Source organism: Daktulosphaira vitifoliae, unplaced genomic scaffold, assembly GCF_025091365.1.
Source record: "Daktulosphaira vitifoliae isolate Bord-2020 unplaced genomic scaffold, ASM2509136v1 Scaffold_2, whole genome shotgun sequence".
Classification (NCBI taxonomy): Eukaryota; Metazoa; Arthropoda; class Insecta; order Hemiptera; family Phylloxeridae; genus Daktulosphaira; species Daktulosphaira vitifoliae.
Genome location: NW_026099573.1, coordinates 7,463,543 through 7,483,959, shown reverse-complemented (window position 1 = coordinate 7,483,959; position 20,417 = coordinate 7,463,543). Strand labels below are relative to the sequence as shown.

At 25.1% G+C, this 20,417-nt stretch overlaps 3 protein-coding genes across 5 annotated transcripts in view; 2 read left to right on the top strand and 1 right to left on the bottom strand.

Moving 5' to 3' along the window:
* Positions 1-3,507: 3,507 nt before the first annotated feature.
* On the top strand, positions 3,508-5,201 carry LOC126897634 (cytosol aminopeptidase-like). The gene has a single exon (XM_050671380.1). The coding sequence runs from the start codon at positions 3,551-3,553 to the stop codon at positions 5,165-5,167; it is 1,617 nt and encodes a 538-aa protein (XP_050527337.1). The 5' UTR covers positions 3,508-3,550; the 3' UTR covers positions 5,168-5,201.
* Positions 5,202-5,914: 713 nt separating this feature from the next.
* Positions 5,915-12,845, top strand: LOC126897635 (protein ST7 homolog). Of its 2 annotated transcripts, none has more exons than XM_050671381.1 (12): positions 5,915-6,140; positions 6,915-6,997; positions 7,233-7,347; positions 7,414-7,468; positions 9,163-9,278; positions 9,335-9,568; positions 10,401-10,498; positions 10,677-10,867; positions 11,640-11,742; positions 11,909-12,152; positions 12,212-12,351; positions 12,412-12,845. In XM_050671381.1, exons 1-12 carry the CDS (start codon positions 6,020-6,022, stop codon positions 12,505-12,507), a joined length of 1,596 nt encoding a protein of 531 aa, XP_050527338.1. In that variant the 5' UTR covers positions 5,915-6,019; the 3' UTR covers positions 12,508-12,845. The 2 variants fall into 2 exon arrangements, with proteins under 2 accessions (XP_050527338.1, XP_050527339.1); XM_050671382.1 differs by lacking the exon at positions 5,915-6,140 and adding an exon at positions 6,555-6,736.
* Positions 12,846-16,412: 3,567 nt separating this feature from the next.
* LOC126897624 (hepatocyte nuclear factor 6) overlaps positions 16,413-20,417 on the bottom strand; it is a 12,040-nt gene continuing 8,035 nt past the window's right edge. Inside the window, exons 3-6 of one of the 2 annotated variants that reach the window (XR_007702137.1) lie at positions 18,563-18,628; positions 17,197-17,315; positions 16,781-17,059; positions 16,413-16,710 (exon numbers count right to left, since the gene is read on the bottom strand). Coding sequence is in view for 1 of the 2 variants with exons in the window: in XM_050671363.1 (XP_050527320.1) it covers positions 16,844-17,059; positions 17,197-17,315; positions 18,563-18,628 (401 nt within the window). In the remaining variant the exon portion in view is untranslated. Of the gene's footprint in view, positions 17,060-17,196; positions 17,316-18,562; positions 18,629-20,417 lie in introns of both variants that reach the window. The other variant, XM_050671363.1, reaches the window with a different exon arrangement.

The window sequence follows — 20,417 nt, the reverse complement described above, 5'->3', positions numbered from 1 at the left end:
TTTTATCATTAAGAAGCAAATTATTCATGGAAGATAAGTCATAGGAATTATTTTTTGTAATATTATAGTGCACTTAAAAAATTTCAATTTATATAGGTCACACACATTCTAAAACATAATCAAATATTATCGCATATTATGTTGTTTAAGGTGATAGGTTTTTTTTGTGTTAAACTTATTTTATTTATTAAATAATTTAAAATAAATTCTAAATGCATATACGACTGAAAAATGCGTTTATGAGAAGGAGCACTTTTTGAAAAAGTCGCCTTGATAACTTGAGATTTGGATCTGTTCCGTAAATATAACACCGAGAAGTAATCTTCGAAGAGATCAAAAGCAAGATAAAAATTGATGAGCAAAAAAAGTCATCGGGGTCCCCTAAGATAAAAACTCAGATTTTTCCCCCTACTAAAATTAATTATAAGAAGAAAATTAATTGTTTATTCTTAATTCCACATTTTTATTAAAAATCCAAATTTTTAAATAGTAAAATAGCTATAATACAGTTGTCGTGTGCGAACATGTACGAACGAGTTGTTTTCCTCACTATAGGCAGGTACGCATGCGCACACGAGCAGTGTTTGGACGACCGGCAGCGTCGTCCATACGGTAAAATATTAGTATATTACTATTTTGGTAATTTATTTAGAATTAACTACGTGTACGCTCGTCGTTATCATTTGCTATAATAGTATAATCGCTATTATTATTATTTTCATTTCTATTTTCTACTGCGGCCTTTAAAATAATATATGTTTTATTTTATTATATTTAATTTGCCGATTTTTTATACCTATAACTAGCGGTATTATATTTAAAGTCGCACCTCCACCACCAGCACCCACGAGCCACCACGGGTTATTTCAATTTCTGGGCCTCTATTAGTCATATACCTAAAATTTCTAAGTTCTGCATAAAAGCACACATCTGTATTTAGTTTTGAAAATAAATGTCATAAATAAATAATTCTATAATTTATTAAACTTCAAGTTTATTCTGAAAAAATATTTTTATATGCGTCTATATTTTTATATACCATATTATGCGTCAGATAATTAAAAAAATTTTAATACTTTACAGTCGTATTAAAATTAATACTAAAAAAAAGAAGCGAAATCTATTTCTATTTACTTAGATTAGAAATATCCATATTACAGATATTAAGTGTTTAGGTTAGCAGAGAGAACTTAACGCCCAAAAATTTAGAAATTTATATATTGTTATTTAATAACATATAATTAAAATATTTAGTCAAAATATTTTTGAAATAATAATTTATAAATAAAAAATATTAACTGATAAAGCCACAAAAATTACTAAAAAATCGTTGATACGTATCTCGATAAACAATGTTATCATTTCAAAGTTAAGTATTAATGACGATAAAACTTCTTCTTCTTCTTCTTCTTCCTCGCCTTAATCCCTAAACTTCCACTTGACACGACCTCCCACATCATCTACGCTCACATCAACTGTCCTCATAACGCATTCAATAGCATCCCTCCATCATTTTTTTTGTCTTCCTCTACATCTTCTTCCTTGAACATTCATTTCTATAACTATTTTTACAGCTTCCAATTCTTCTCTCCTCATAACATGACCAAACCATCTAAGTCTATTTTCTCTCATTTTATCCACGATTGACGCTTAACCTATACTCCCTCTTATATGCTCATTCCTTATTCTATCTTTTCTAGTCATTCCACTCATCCATCTAAGCATTCTCATCTCTACTACACTCATTCTCTGCTCTACTTTCTTATCAACTGCCTAACACTCTGAACCATACATCATAGCTGGCCTTATTACAGTCTTGTAGAATTTACCTTTCAGCCTCATTAGAATTCTTTTATCGCATAAGACGCCAGACGCTTTTATTTAAAAGTTCCTTTAACCACATTATGCCAACACCGCCTAGTATTTTCCATACTTTTACTGGTACTTCATCAGGTCCTACTGCTTTATTCTTTTTCATTGATGCCACAGTCTTTCATACCTCTTTCTCACTAATTAAATCTACCAGTCCCTCATTCCACGAGATATCCTCTAATGTCTCTTTTGGGTACTCCTCATTCAATTATTTTTCAAAATACTCTTTCCACCTTTTTTCACATCATCATCACTCGAGAGTACCTTATTATCAACACTTTATTCAGTCAGTTTATCTCCAATTACACTATGCAAAATATTTGAGAGAAAATTTTTCCAAATATTGATATAGAATTAAGAATTTTCATATGTGTACCAGTGTCTAACTGTACTACAGAGAGATCGTTTTCGTGTCTTAAACACATAAAAAACTATCTGAGATCCACTCAGATAGATACAAAGTTAAATAATATCGGATTCCTCAACATAGAAAATGAAATGTTAAACGAACTAAATTGCGAAAATTTAATTCACTTATTTGCGAAAACTACATTTCGACGTAAATTGATTTTATAATTACTAATTATACATAATATATGATATATCTGTTATTCTACCATTTATTTTTATTCTCGACCACGTATTACTTATGTTAATAATGTAATACATTAACAATAATGCTTATTTTATGATTTGTTAATGAATAAAGATTTGCTTGTAAAGTAATTTTTAAATATTTTTTTTGAGGTGGAATTAGTGTTAAGGTGAAAAAAGAGAAAATTACCCTCCTCTCCCCTCAGTAACATAATGAAGGGCGGCAAACTTTGAAATGCCTACAGGCGAAAAATATGTGAATACGCCCCTTGCTAAACACTGTATATGATTTTACAGTATGATAGCTATGGAACTATTTTTTTTTTTGTATATCTATGAAACACCATATTATGACATCTATATTGCGTGTAACATCTGTTACATATTGAATATTAACAACTAAATTTGATTAAGTTAAAGTCTATAAGAAATTTATTCAAAAAAATTTAAAAATTCAAGTCAAAATAATCTATTTAGGTTGATTTAATAAAATTAAATATAATACAAAACTTATAAAATCAAGTAGTAATAATACTTTTATTATAGATAATGTATTTTACAAATATTAAAAGTACATAATTTAATAATAAATTGATATATTAAATTGTATATTTAATACGATAAAGCCTTAATATAACTTGTATTAACTTAATACAACTGTTAAAATAAAAAAATATTTTAATTTAAATTAAAAGACATTTTTAATTATTCTAAATTTATAATATTAAAATTAAAACAAATTATTGTAAATGCATAATTATAGTCCATTGAAACTCAAGGAAATTTTTGAAATATAAATGATATATTAATGATTTTATTTAGAACTTGTAAAACTTATTATCCAATAAGGTTTACTATAGTGGACTTTATATTTCACTAAGGTAAACCTGTGTATTACTATCAATATAATAATTGTTTTAAAAAAAATTCAAGGGTCTTATGTTAAATATATCAGTACAAAATATTTGAAATTATTTGTCATTTTAGCATATTATTTATGATCACATGGTTACTATACCAAATCAAAAATGTTTACCTAAACTCTATTATTTTTATGTAACTATACATTTTTTTTCGTGTATCAATGGCTTTTTTTAATTATTTTTATAATTTAAGTAAAATGATTGGACCAAGAATTAGTACAAAACTAAGGCCGTTAATTATAACGAGTCAGCTCCGTAAGGCCTATTCAGAATCGATTTGTCATAAAGGGTTGGTTCTGGGCTTGTACCGTGGTTGTCAACCAAGTGAGGTGCATCTTACAGAACAAGCCCAAATTTTTGATACTTCTATTCAGAATCGAGTCAGTGAATTTCTGAGACAGTCAAATATTGTTCAGCAAAAAGTAGTTGTGGCCCATGGGCTTCACAAAGATTATTTGGCGGTGGCGTTTGTCGATATTGGACAGTCTAAAAACACTGAATATAACGATCGAGAGAACATGGATCAGTGCTTAGAGTCGACTAGAGTAGGAACAGCTATTGGCGTTCAAGCTTTACAATCATATTTGGTGGATGAGATACACGTTGAAGCTATGTCGAATGCAGGCGCAGCAGCTGAAGGATCAGTGTTAGGTGCATGGTTTTTGGAGGGGTATAAAAGCATTGACTATATGTCACCAAAAATACCAAAAATTTGTCCATTTAATATATCAGAACACAACTCGTGGTTAGAAGGCAAAATATTAGGTGAAGCACAAAATCTATCCCGTGAATTAGCCCATATGCCACCCAATATTGGGACCCCCGAAACATTATCTGCGCATATTTTAGACTTAATGTGTTCATGTAAAGTTGTCACTAACGTTAGACACGTAGAATGGATTAGGGATAAAGGACTAAATGTATTGCTTAACGTAGCTAAAGGGTCACGTCGACCTCCTATATTGTTGGATTTGATATACTGTGGAGGCAGTGAGAGTGATAAACCCGTAGTGCTTGTTGGAGATGGATGCACTTATGACTCATGGGGTCTTTGCCTTCGTAATAATAAATCAACTAAATATGGAATGTTTCGTAAATGTGGTGCAACATCAGTTATCGGCATAATGAAAGCTGCTGCACAGCTCTCTTTGCCATTGAAAATCAATGCTTTAGTGCCATTGTATGAGAACAAACCCGGAGGAATGGCACTCAAGCCTGGCTCGATAATTAAGACATCAAATGGTGAAACAGCTGAGGTACATCAAACTAACGTTTCTTCTCGAATGGTATTAAGCGATTTGATAGCCTACAGTCAAATATTAAATCCTCAATGTATAGTTAACGTAGCTTCCTTATCAGAAGACACTCAAAAATACTTTGATAGCGGTGCTTGTGTCGTATTTACTTCGGACGAAAATCTTTATGAAGATATTCGTGTCGCTTCGGTCAAAACCGGTGATCGAGTTATTCGTGCACCACTTTGGGACTTTTATGGTACTAAGACTAAATGGCCTACTTTGGGTGACGTGCGAGTTTTACCACATCAGAATTCTGGCGATGCCATGGCTGCTGCTATGTTTCTAGAGAACTACAAACCACAGTGCTCTAGAATGGTAACTTTAGATATTGCAGGTTCGGCGTTTTTGAGAAGTTCTATACCCCAACATTACCTTAGACCTAGTTTAATGACTGGAAGTCCAGTCCGCACAGTTATACAGTTATTGAAGCAAATTGCTTGCCCTAACGATAACAAACAACTGGCCAGAAATCATGGTTAACCAAATTATTTTATTATTTTGTTTTTATTTTATTTATACATTGATATTTCTTATATTTAAGTACATATATTTTCATATTTGATTAATATAACGTTTAACTTCTTAATAGTTATATAAAACACTACTTCATATTCGCAATATGAACAAATTATGTGTAGTTAATGTAATTTCTCTTGCATAAATAAATTTTTTATAGCTATTTATTTTTTAAAAGTATCTGTATAAAAATTAATTCAATTGCCTTCTTTTGTTGAGGTACTTAAGTGTTTTAAAAAATACAGATATGTTTTAGTTTTATAGTTATAATATTTATTAATATGATTTGTGATTTCGAACAAAAATTTGCAGGAAATACAATTCAATAGTATATAATTACTTATTAATTTTATAAAAACACCTTGTTACTCAACTATTATAAATAAATTTATAAAACTTACTTCAGTAAAAATCAGAAAAATATAAAAAATTGTATTTTAATTGACTTGCCAACAAGCAACATAATAAATTATTTTCATGTACATAGTTTTCAATATTCATTTACTCGAAATTTATTAATATATTAAAACAAGAACTGGCTCTTGCTTCGAAGTAGTTACGCTTGAACATCTAAAAAATTTAATTTTATATATTTTATTCGCTTAAATCATTGACACTGAAAATTAAATACATATTATTACGTTTTGAAAATAGCAACACTGTCAACAGCGTTTTTGATAAGATATCGATTAAACTAGCGGCAAACTTTAGCATGATAACAGAATAGTTTTCTGAATTCCGGCTAGTGAAAAGAATTTATATTATTACCACTTTTAAATTATTGTTTCACTGTAATGCCCGCCAATAGAACGGAAGATGATTAGGTCGTTTCTTGGCTGGATATGGAGAAAATTGTGGTGGGCTTGGTATTTAGGAATAATTTTGTTGATTTGTTACACTAGAGAATGTTTGCGGAAAAAACCCAATTGGGAAATAGGTTGGTAGCCAGTTGTATTTTGTTTGCCTTAAAATTCAATTATCTTTCATACAATTTTACAAGATATTTATTAATTCAGTTAAACTGGTTAGATTTTGTTAAAAACAGTAAAGATGAGTTTTGACTTCATATCATGGCATTATTCTACATTATAAAAATAAAAGTATATATATTATGATACATAATGTATCATAACTCACCCTGTTACATATATCTCTTGATTTATCAGCAATAAATTATTTTTTTGAATCATCCCTTATAATTTATAGAGGTGTCAACTTTATTTTTTCTAAAAGCAACATATAATGCTTGTTTGTTTGATAATAATCTAATTAATAAAATAACATGTTGATAACAAATTTTGGTCCAGTCTTTTAGAAGTTATTAAAATTTTATAGTGATTACTGGAAGTGAGAAGTGGGTATTTTTATTTTCATGACTAATCATTTCCCGGCCTTACTTTTTTTCCCAACTAAGTATAAAAATGAGAATAATTTATAAAATACTATCTCAAAAGTTGTTATCAACCATTTTCTTAATTAAATATGTATGTTGCTATTTAAAAAGATAAAATTGACACCCCAATTAGTTATAAGGTATGTTTCCTATATGTAATTAATAGCTGATAAATCATGAAGTATATGTTACTAAAATATTCTAAACATTTTTTTTCAATGTTGTGTTTATTTTGCGTGCAATTGAGTGGTTTATGATAAAACAAGTCTTGCAAGTTTAACAGTGATTTTTTTTTATAATATTAATGTCTTGTTGTAGTATCACTCTTCATGGACTCATTGACCCCCAAGTTTTACATCGCTTTAACTGCAACATCATCATTTATATCAGCATTAATCATGGTAAGAAATTATACATAAATTAAGTAATATATATCAAATTGAATATTATTGTCTATTAGATCAGGTGTTTTTGCATGCTTGAAAATGCATTACATTTAATTATTGATCATAAAATGGTAATTCTAATAATTCACATGATCCTATTTTAATAGCAATAATACTAGCATATCTATATAAACTATTACTAAAAAAAAAAGTTTAAACTTAAATATCATGTAGTAAATAATTTTTACAGGTTCTTGAATGGATTTACTTTCAAAAGTATGGAGTGTCTTTTATTGAACAGTTTTCTTTGAATTACATAAGTCCCTGGATTGGTGGTTGTAATGAAACTAGTCAACCAGTACCAGGTACCAATAATTTAAAAGTTTTTATTAAATCCAGTATGTAATAATAAAAAATGTTTATACTTTCAGAATGCAAAGTATGGAGAAATCCATTAGGACTTTTTCGAGGTGCTGAATATATTAGGTATCTTAAAAGCTTTTAAAAACTTCATGTTTAAAAAACATAATAATTATCATTTAATAATATTTTTCATTATAAAATAATTTATAATTAATTTTATCTTCGTTTTAATATTTGAAAATGAACTTTATAAAATTAAAAATGTAACTCATGAAGAACTAAAAATCATTACCGTTACTCCTTTTATATATAAAATAATTTTTTTTGTAACAGTTTATTATGTTACAGTATAGAACTCAAATTTGATGTGTATTTTTTGTTGTTTTATACAAATAACAACAGGCTTTTTAACTACAAGTTAGTTTATTTTTGCATTAGATTATTTACTATAAGTTAAAAATTCTCCCTCAGCTATAATGAAATTGTGTCAAGTCGACAGTTGGTGTAAAAACCTGTTTAATCATATGATAGCACTGACCGCAAATAGTCAGGATAAAAGGATAATAATGGCATTAAGTTAACATTTTTTTTTTATACATATATATAAGCTAATATTTGACTATTTCTCCTATTTGTGTTTGCTGAAACAACACATGTTTAAAATGTTAGGTTGAATTTTAACATTTTTTTTTTAAAGTTTTTATATCATTATACAATTATTTATAGTTTTATAAAATATTAAGATACATGTACATTGAAGAGTTTTAAATCGAAAAATGAATTGTATATTTTAAGTAGAAAATAATATATTAAAAAAATATGATTTTTTTGCTATTAAATTAAGTTAGCAAGTCATTATAAATGATCACATAGAAAAAAAATCTCGTTATTAGACCTAAGTCACAATTTTATATAAAAGATTATTGAAAACTCGACTTTTTTTAAAACTTAGTACAACATTTTTATACAAAAAATGTAATTTTTTTAATATTTCTTTTATAATTTTTTAATGTTCTTTGGTTTTAAAAATCAAGAAATTTTTAAATTTAACTTAAAAATTTCAAAAGTTAATAGATAATTAATTATGTTTTATATGATTCAATTTAAAAATTTTATTTACAGGTTTAAGCTATAATGTTTTGTAATCAAAAAATTATTATGTTCATGTGTAAATATATACAAGCAGATCAATTTATCACAAGTCACTCAGTTATTCAAAAAATAAAAATAATTGATAATTCTTTTTTTTTTTTTTTGCTATTTTAAGTTACATAATGTTCTTGAATTATTAGCTATGTAATATTATTTAAGCTCATTCCTGATACTTAATTACTGTATTTAAAATTTCTTGTATGTTTTACACGTATTTTAACTTCAAAAATCAAAACTTTATTTTAATAACAGTATTATAACTGACAAACAAATTAAGTAAAATAAAGAATGCTAACGTAAATAAAAATGATAAATATGCCTACATTAAAAAACATTAAATATATGATTCTATTTAAAAAAGTAAATTGAACAACTTTACAAGGAATAAGAGATGGACTTAAAATGTATTACATAACTAATAATTTGAGAACTATATAGAAATAAAAAATTGTTAATTATTTTTATTTTGCAAGTAATTAAATGATTTATGATGAACGGATCACTCTGTTTGTATATTTAACAATTTTTATTTCCGAAATTGTTATATATTTAAAATTAAATATAATAATTTAAAATTAATTTAACAAATATCCATTGAAATAATTTTTATGTGATCATAATTTTGGCTCGTATAGATATTAAAATATTAATGAATGGATTTTTAGGTATTTTAATTCAACTAAAAAAGAACCATTAACATTTTATGACATGAATCTTTCTGCTCAAGATCACCAGGCATTTTTTATTTGTGAAGCCGATAATGGAAAGCCTGACTATGAAAGTATGAGAATTTATTTTCTAAATTTTCTTTAAATAATATTTGAAATTGTATTTTAGTTATGCAAGCAGCATGGAGGGAAAGGGTACCAGAAGCTAGGGTTAAAGCTGCACATTTGGCTCTTGAAAAGAATCCAGATTGTGTAACAGCTTTAATAATGCTTGCTGAAGAAGAAGCACCAACTATGGTAAAGGCTGAAAAAATTTTAAGAAAAGCTTTAAAACTAGCAGAAACAAATTATAAAAAAACTCAGAAATCTCATCATCTAGATGCCAGTATTGAAATGCAGCATAGTAATATTTATATATATTTTTTGTTTTTATTTCATTATTAATTTATTAGTCAATAGACTATTTTATATTATTTAGTCTAAATTTATCAAATGTTATAGGTGTCTTTGTAAAATCCAAAAATTCCCCAAAATGGTAAAAATAAATAAATATATTTTATTTGTTACACTTAAAATTACATTGAAACAAATTTTTAAGTATTTCTTACAATAAATCATAAAACTAGTTCTTAATAATTTCATATCAACAGAATTAAATTATAGGTAAACTATAAAGTATATTTTTAATGAATTATAGTTTAAAGTGTGAATAATACTTTCAAACTTTTTTTATTTACCTGATCAATATATACCAATTTCATTATGATAATTTAAAATAATTTTGGTTTATTCTAAATTGTTGTAATACCCCCTTTAAAATAAAGTTTATCAAAATATATGGTATAAATCTCATGACACAACTCGAAAAAAAAATGTTATCAAAGAGGTCAAATAAAATTGACAACTCTATGGTGTTTGATAACAACTTAATCTACTTAGATCTACTTAGATTAATAAAACTTGTTTGGCTTAAAATTTAATATTTTTTATTCATATTAGTACTAAAATAGAAAAATAAAAAATTTTGAGATGTAATTCAATCTGATGGACAAATATCAGCACAATAAAAAACATATTTCCCTCTTATGTTTTTAATTATAATAAAAAAAAATGCATGGAAAATATGCGAGATCCTAGCTGTAAATTGTAAATTAACATTTTTAATATGTTTGTTGTTTATACAATACTAAGTATGTACTATAAAACTAAATTTATATAACTTATCTATTTCAAAGGAAGAGACTTAAATGTATTAATATATGTACGAAGAAGGATTGCTATGTGCTGCAGAAAATTGGGAAAATTAAAAGAAGCTGTAAAAATGTATAGAGATGTAGGTACAACTTAATTTATTAAAAATAATTCTTTAGCTGTTATCGTATCAAAATTTAACAAAAAAAAAAGTATTGATTACTATGTTTGTTTTAACAATTACTAATTAATAATAAATTTCAAGAATAGATATTTTATATATTACCTAATACTACTTTGATTTATGTTTATATTACTAGTTAAGTAAAGAAATGCCTCCAATAATGAACATTCTGAATGTACATGAAAATCTTATTGAAGTATTATTAGAAATGCAATCATATGCTGATGTACAGTCTGTATTAGCTAAATATGATGATATAAATCTACCAAAATCTGCAGTAATTTGTTACACATCTGCACTGCTCAAAATTCGTCCTATTGCTGACAAGTAAATTATCTTTAATTAGCATGAATATATTTGAACTTAAATTTTTATTATTTGTGGTTGGTTTACTAATCTAATAAAGTATTTAAAAGATAGATATTAGAAAAATTGTTCAAATACAATACATGTTTAAATTTCATATCTTATAAAGAAGATACTATTGTATTACTCAAATATGATGATATAAATCTAACAAAATCTAAAGTTATTAATTATATTTTATAAAAATTAGTATAAGTTTTAATGGTTTTTTTTTAAATATTGTTTTTTTTTTATTTGGTAACAACTATACTATAAGATGAATTTAATATATTTTAAAAAGATATTCAATTTTGTTTGAAACAGATTAAATTTAATTTAAGCAACTATTATCTTACTTTGCCAATCTTGTATGCTATCTTTCTGATTTTATATGCATGTGAATTAATTTTTTTCTTTTGGTATTTATTTTTCCTTAAATTTCATTATGGATTCCATTGTATAGTCATAAAGCCATCTTTATATAAAATAAATGAGTTTATATTATCCATCTATCTCTAATTAAAAGTATGTTTTTTAAAACTATTATAAATCATAAAATTTTAAACTAAATTAAAGGTTATTTTTGATACAATTATTTAAATTTATTAATTTGTGTACTAAGAACTAGTAGTGGACACTTTCCTGGTAAAACTATTTTTGGTATATTTCAAAATTAACTACTACATGATAAATGACAATAAATGAGTCGGAATAGTGCTAATCTCCAGGCTTATAATGTTTGTTTAACTTATAGATTTAACCCAGAAAATTTGCTGAAAAAGGGCCCTACATCAGCAGAGGAAGTAGCAATTGAAGCAATTCATCGAGCTGTTGAATTTAATCCTCATGTTCCAAAAGTATTTACTATTTTATTATTATTAAATATTATTATTACATAAATATGCATTAATGAGAAGATTGATTGAGTAAGATGTTATATTCTTTAAGTATTAAAGCATGTATTTTACTTATATTTTATTTCTGTATAAAATAAATTAAAATTTATTGAATTATACATTTTAGTACTTATTGGAGATGAAATCTTATATTTTACCTCCTGAACACATATTAAAAAGAGGTGACAGTGAAGCAGTTTCTTATGCATTTTTTCATTTAACTCATTGGAAACGTGTGAAAGGAGCTATAAATGTTTTAAACGCTACATGGGAGAGTTCTTTTAATCAAATTCCATATCCATTGGAAAAAGGATATTTATTTCATCCATACCCAACATGTACTGAGCTTGCAGATAGAGAATTATTACCAGGTAAATAAAGGTCAATGACAATTGATATCTAAAAATGTTACAACTATTTGGTGTTTCAGCTCATCATAAGCTAAGTGTTTTTCCAAAGAAAGACATGCCATTTTTCATCCATTTCACTGCTGGGCTTAGTTCCTTTTCAGCAATACTTGCCTTATTGATTTATCTTCAACCTCAATTTACTGGAAGCATTGCATATATTGTAAATTCAATTAAAATTTTTTTATTAAAACATATATTTAAATTACTGATATTCTTACAGATCTGCATGTGGATTATTGTACCAGTTAATTATTGTCTTGATCGGTTAGAGACTATTCTTCCAAACCATGTAATGGAAATTCTTTCTAACATTTAGTTCTTTAAGATGGATAATATTCTAATTGTTCACAATCAAACCTATTTCATTTTATTGTAAATATATATATAAATTTTTTTGTTTGTAAATATGATCTGTACCAAAAGATAAAAACATTTGTATGATCTTTATGATGAAATCGTTAATGAAATTAATGACATTTTTTAGTTTATAATTATTAATTCATCTTAATTCGGTGATGTGTTCCCTATTTAAAATTTAATTATTATGTCAATTATTTAATTTATTAATTTTTGATGACATATGGAAGATTTACTGTATTGAAATTTTATGTTTCTTTTCTGTTGTAATATATAATTATTAAATTGTTACAGCAATCTTTTGTAATGCTTATTCAAATACAAATCTAATTTTCCAAACAGATAGTGATGAAATCCAAATAAAATTTTATCTATTTTAGTATCACAACCTTTTTATTTTTTATTTATGTTTTTGCGTTTGATGTTCTTATATAATTATTAAAATGTGTTTCTTTCTGACTATTGATATTTTTTATAACTTTCTATTTAAGTAGTGGTATCACAAGTATAATTTTGTTACCAACATTTTTATTTAATAAACATTATAAAACTTCCATTCCTTTATAAAATAAACGAACAATTGTAAATTAGTTAAATTTCATATATACCTTTTTAAAATACTAATAAAAAAACTTATGCTATAAATAAAACTAATTTTTCTTGGACATATATCTCTAAACAAAAGAAACCTTTTATCTTGTATATTTAATACGTATTTATTTTTATTATAAATGACAATTAAGAAGTATAGATAGATTAAAATTCTTCTTTAAAAGAGCTGCAAAATTTTTCTAATTGCTAATATTTTTTGTCAATTTTATCATGCAAGGACTTCTTTTTAAAGGATGATGATTATTTAAGGAGAGGGTATAAAGTAATTATATTTTTGAAAAGTGGTAGGGTGTGTGAGGCGCGAATTACCCATGTTCATCTATCACAATTTTCAATTATATACTAAATATCGTACAATAAATTCACGATTAAATTACTGATGGTAACGAATATATTTTTCTAACTTGTATATTAGAAAATTATACAACTAAATTACTGATTAATAACAAATATTGAATCAGTACTTCATGAATACTATAATATTTTCATATATTATTCATATAAGTCATTAACATGTTATACCTGAGTAGGATGAGGAGTGTAGCAAAAAAAAAAAAAAACGTTATGATACATTAAAATGACACACGTCTCACCTACAGTTTACATTTAAACATGTTTAATGACTTTAGAAATACTGATTTAAGAGTTGTTATTGACCAGTAATTATCTTATTTAGAACATTTCCTGACACTTGATCTATTAAAGTATGTATGCTACCATAAAAAAAAATCAGAAATCATTTAAAGAATAAAAGATAGATTTAAAAAACATTTAACCACTTATTTAAGACACAAAATGTTGAAAATTAAACTTTCAAGTGCAATATGTTTTTATGAACAGACACTTTTTTTTAAATAATTTTCAAACAAATATTAAACATTTTCTGATGTAGATTCTAGATATAAACTTACTGTAGTTAAATCTACATTTATATATCGGAAAAAGTCATATATTGTAGAGATGACGCAAGTCTAGAACTTTTTGTTGCGTTTAAGTTACAAAAAGACTCTTTAGCTATTTCATTTACAACATAATATACCAATTGAAGCATTTAAAACAAAATTTAGAAAACAGTTTTTTACTATTTTAATATTATTAACTTCCGTCGTTTTTTAAATAAATGATTCAAATCTAAAAACAAATAATACTAAAAGTTATTTTACGTTATGTAATTGTTTTAAGATATTTGTTTTTTAGATCACAAAACATTTTTTTTGCATATTCTTAATATTTTACACACATATTTATGCGCATTTTTTGTAAAAAAATAGGGCCTTACTAATGATAGTCGTATATTTTTTTATTCAACGAAAGTTTACTATTATACAGTGTCAGTCACCGATGTGGACAATTTATATTAAGAACAATCATAAGAAATAATCTCTAAAGAGGTGAAAAACTTATTATTGTAAAGTTTTTTGAAACAAATATTTTTGTCGCATGTAAAAACTAAAATTTTTTAATAATTTCTGAGAAAATGAGTGTCTTACCCAAAATTGGTCACCCTGCATTCTGGTGTTTAATATCACAAAATTTTACATACGGGCCCTAACTGCACTGTTTTTTTTTCTATTTAACTATTTCTTCTAAAAATAATGACAAATTAACAGAATTATTTAAATTTATTATTTACTAATGTATTTATTATTTTAGATATTTTTAAAAAAATTTCATGTTACAAAATAGATTTTTCTTACAGAAAACAAAATAATATTCTTAAGTTGTATTGTTTCCCTATCTTGTATAGCGGTTGTACAAATCTACAAAACAAAAACATGTGATTTATCCTGAAAATATTGCTAACAATTACACTAAAATAAAAATATCATTAGTGTAGGCTATACATTGTGTTTGTACATTCATAAGTAATATTATGACTAGATAATTGTATAAACTATTTTAATACATTTGGTAGTATTTCAATGACTAGAAATGGACTTATTAAAAATATATATATAAAAACACCCACTTTATACATAAAGATGTTTAAAATATAAACAATGACTAGATTAGTAGTATAAACTAAAAATAAAAACAAGTAACACATTAAGAAATAATATACAAAAATATTGTAATAAGTTATTCAGCTTGAAATTAATGAACATTAGATCAGATCAGTATTAACTTTCAAATGATAAAAAATTTATGTTTAAATAAATATTTATATTTGATTACAAACTGGTTCTTAATTTTTTTTTTAAACAAATAAAACATAAAGATTTATTATAACATTATATATTTATTTACAGAGTTGTTTACATAGTAAAATTATTTATATATCAAGTTGTTTTGAAATTAAAAAAATACTCTAAATAATATAGAAACTGTCTTTGATAGATAATTAAAAAATTGTTTAAACATTATTCTATTAATTAATTTTATTTAGCCATTAAACAATATTTTAGGATAAAAAAGTAAAATAAGTTACTTTAAGTTTTAAAATAAATTCTTGATTATTTCAAAGGTAATATAAATTTAAAGTAGACTAACACTGAATAATTTTTTAAAATTTTTGACTTTTTAATTGATTTTTTTTATAAATTTACAACATTAATCGAAAATTCTTGATCCTGTTTAAGAGATTATATTTTAAACTACTTATAAGATTTAATTTAAAGTTTATATATAATCTTATAAGTAGTCTTATCAAATTATTAATAAAAGAATAATTTTACTGTAAAATTAGATAAATCTCATAATACAATATAAACTTAAACCTATTTAGAAGTATTACTAATTTTTGGCCATATGTCATAATGACGTGTAAATTGATGAATAATAATTAAAAAAAGCTAAAATGAAACTAGTTAAATTTGTTTAATGTAACAAATTAAACAAACAAATTCCTGTAAATAAAATAGGAAATTGAGTAAATTGAATACATCCATGGGGTTTTTAGGTATGATGAAAAATGAAAAGAAAATATTTTGGAATTTTATTATATTAATCTGGTTTAATATATTAAAATTTACTTTTAAAATCATAAAATTATATTGGCCAATTGTTAATTCTTGAGCGTTTGTGTTAATTATTTCAATTTACAAGTTGACTAGATTGTTTTTGCAGACTTTTCGATATTCGTCCAATGAAAAATTAACAAAAATAAAAATAATATTTGTAATAACAAAATAAGACTAGACGAAGAGATCAGTAACGCTAACTCGTTAAAACTTAAAAACATATTTAAATTAATTTTATTACTTAAAGTTGTATCATTAGGAATGATTTTGAATGTTTTTTGTCATTTATAAAAAAAAAAAAAATAAGAAAATATAGTGATTAGCAAAATCCAATATACAGAGAAAGTCTAATGAAATTAAAATATCAAAAATAACGTTTTTTGTTGCACGCTTAGTAAGGTAACATGGCGAAATGACTAGAAAATATAGAATGTTACTATGAGTGTGCTATGTTTCACACGGTTTATGTCTCTAAATCAATAGGGTCCAATCAACACTTAGGCACAATACCCTGAGAAGGACTTCTGCTGTTCAGCATAAAATATCCATTTGAAATTATAGTCATACAAATATAGCAAAGAAAAATTACTCTAAAAATAAACAAGAAAATCAATTAAATTAATCACATGTTTAGTTGTACTCTAACTCTTTGTGTTCTACTTTCTTGCTGGTTAGCAAAAACGGCCGACTTTTATGCAATGTCTAACCGTTATGCATTGTTGGTCACAATACTTCTGACTGATGATTACCCATGGTCTGTAAGCTAATCATTCCTCCGTCTTGGTGATTGGCCGCGGCTATTGCTTTGGGATCCTCGTCTTTCCACTTGTCCATAGAGCGCCGACGGGCGTTCATGAAGAAGTTACCCACCGTTGTTGGTTCTAGACCTAACTGACGTGCTATCGTCACCTGCATTTCCTTGGATGGCCTTTTTGTTTCCTGTAAATGAATCTTTGTTATTTAATGATTGTAGATTTATCATTGGTAGTTTGATAATTTCAATCTAAATTAAATTTGTATTATGATTGAGGAAAAGAAACGAAGTGATGATGTTAATCTATAAAAATTTTACAAACCTTAAAGATTGCTTGTAATGTTCGACGCTGAAGGTCTGTGAACACCAATCTGGGTTTTTTCGGAGTACTCGAATGTTCAGAAACTATAGTTTGGGTTTCTTCTTTTCGCTTACAAGGAGCTAAAACATAATTTTGATTTTAATTATAATTTCCAAAGAAAAATGTTTATATTCAAAATAAATTTAAACACGCTATAATTTTTTTTTTAACATAATACTTGATTTATATAAAAATTTAAATGTTTTTATTATTGATGTACACTTAATTAATATAATGAACGGATTGTTGAGAATAAAGACAAAATCAAACGATATTTACGACTGTATTGCGTCATGGATATGACGTAATATAAATCTTTTAAGGCATTGACCATAGAGTTCCTATTTTTCATGGAGTTTTATGGAATTCAATACTAAATCTCTGAGTAAAAATAGTAGGAGTATCAACTTTTTCAAAAAATTATAATTTATATATATGTACAAGGTGATAGGTTTATCATAAAGCATTCGATTGCTCCCAAAATAAATACAATGTAGGAAAAACAGTTTTTAATTTCTTTTAGTTACATATAATTCTTGATTTATCAGTTAATAATTACTTTTTAAAATCATTCTTTATATCTTAAAGGGGTATCACCTTTATTTTTTTTTTTTATGATAGCATACATAATTAGCTAATGAAAAAGAAAATTATGTAATTAAGAAAATGACTGACCGATAATAACTTTTGGACCAGTATTTCACATGTTACACTAATTTTTTTTTATCTAGGCGGGACAAAGAGTACAGCTGGGAAATGACTCGTGATATAGTAGCAGCACATACTCTTCACCTCCAGACATTACTTTAAATTGTTAATAACTTTTGAATTACTGGTTCAAAAGTTGTTATCAACCAATTAATTTTTTAATTAGATCATTTTCTATTTTATGAGTGAGTTAAATATGTATGTTGACATTTAAAAAAATTATGTTTACATCCCTTTAATTTACAAGAGATAATTCTAAAAAGTAATTATTAACAGAATAATCATGAATTATATGTAATTAAAAGATATCAAAAATCATTTTTCCAATATTCTATTTATTTTGCAATTAATCGAGTGGATTATGATAAATTGGCCACCTNTTCCTGACTTACTGAACACCCTGTATAATTATTATTATTATTTTATTAATTAAAGCAACATACTATGTGTATAATATGTAATTATACAAAAATTATCAATGTAATTTAATATTATCATTTTTTAAATCTAAATTCATTAATTAATATTATTTTCTAGTGTGTTCAATCAATTTTTTACAATCAATGTGTAGAATAAAAATAATAAAATTAAATCTAATGTGGATAAAAATTTTACTTACCCATAGTGTAACTACCCACATTTGATGTTGGACCGTTTTGCAGACCATTTTCTGACATTAACATACCTGTATAATAAACAAACGAATGTTTATAATTTTTTTTTTTTTTTGACAGCTTAAAAGAGAGTATATATATATATATTTTGCTAAGAATTAAAATGAAAAGTAAATCATTTAGTACTAAAATTAATTTTATAAATTAATAGATGGTTACGTCCAACGATCTTCTAAATGAACTTTGTTTTTATATAGAAGACGAGATTTTATTTAATATTTATAAAATTATTAGAATGAGAAGGAATAAAACCTGTAAGTTCTTATTAACTGAAGGAAAGGATCGACAAAATTTAAATATATTATACACTTGATAAATTAATGACAAATCATTATTTGAGATATTTATAATTTTAAAAACAACCTCAATAAAGAGTACTTAAATTGAAAGTAAAACATAAAAATTTAATGAATATAAACCTGTAAATTAATTAATTGATACGATGTATAATATATTTTTACTAGTTTAGTCCATATATCAATTTAAGCTAGTCGAATTATAATTTGAGTAAGTATATGTAAATTTCAAGTTTAGTTGAATTCAGTGATTGGCATTTCCTTAGGAGATAAGAGAAAAGTTTATAAGAAGTATCCGTCAATAATTAAATTAACTAAACTTTTGGCCAATTTTACCGTAAGTCCAATCCAAATTTATTAATGATTATGATTGAGTTAAAAAAACAGTCTTAATTCAATAAAAAAGACCTTTTAATCTATTAAAAGTTTTTTTTTATACGATGAATATAAATAAGATTTAAAATGTATTCGATAATACTGTTTTACGCAATAAAATCTGAGGGAATTCAAATAACACATACTAAATAGTTAGTCAAGTATTAACTATGTGTACATTAATTAGGGTTGTATAACTGAAATTGCATATTAAACCGATATTGATTTAAATTAAAAATGTGTATTTAGTTTACAATATTGTATTACTCATATTTATAATCAGTTATTTTTTTAGAAGCCATTAGATCTATTAATATGTTTCCTATTCTCATCCATATATTGCTTACTATATAACACGTATATGTATGAAGCCATACAACACTAAGTTAATTGTTTGTATTTCACATGCTATGAAAATAAATAAGATATTAAATTGGTCATTTTGTGATTTTACAGGATTCTGACAAGTTTGAGAATAATTTTTTTTATATTATAGGTTTAAAATTCATTTAATTATAACATTTTAAAGCAGTATATGTAAAAATGAGCACAGGAGTTTTATTTGTTATAAAATTATATTATAAAAGTCTATATTTTCAACGCTCTATAAAAAGGAATAACATTTTCACGTTGACATTTATCATAACTAAAAATAAATCACTTAACTTTCTTTGTTTTTTAATTTTATTATAATTATTTTATTCTCGGGAATCTTGATTGATAAAAATTAAGATCTATATACTAGTAGCGCAACAAGAACAAAAATCAAGGAGGTACTAAAATTATGTGTGACTCACAAAACATTATGGAGCTCCACCCCCACGCTACCCAATCAACCACATTAATATATATGATTTTTCCTTTATACCAAAAATTTAACTTTTAATGAAAAAGCAACTTAATTTCACGGTTTTAGACTCCTAATCTAATTAAAACTAAAAATAACATTTTACATCTTAGTTTAACTTGTTTGAGGAAAGCAACAAATGTAAACAACTTTTTAAAATTTTAAAAAATAAATATAATTAAACCTTTATTTTAATTCAAATTTAGTGTCTTAAATTATGAAATAAATATATTCCAAAATTGAGATTTTTACGAAACTATTTCTATTTTTTTTTTTTTTTTT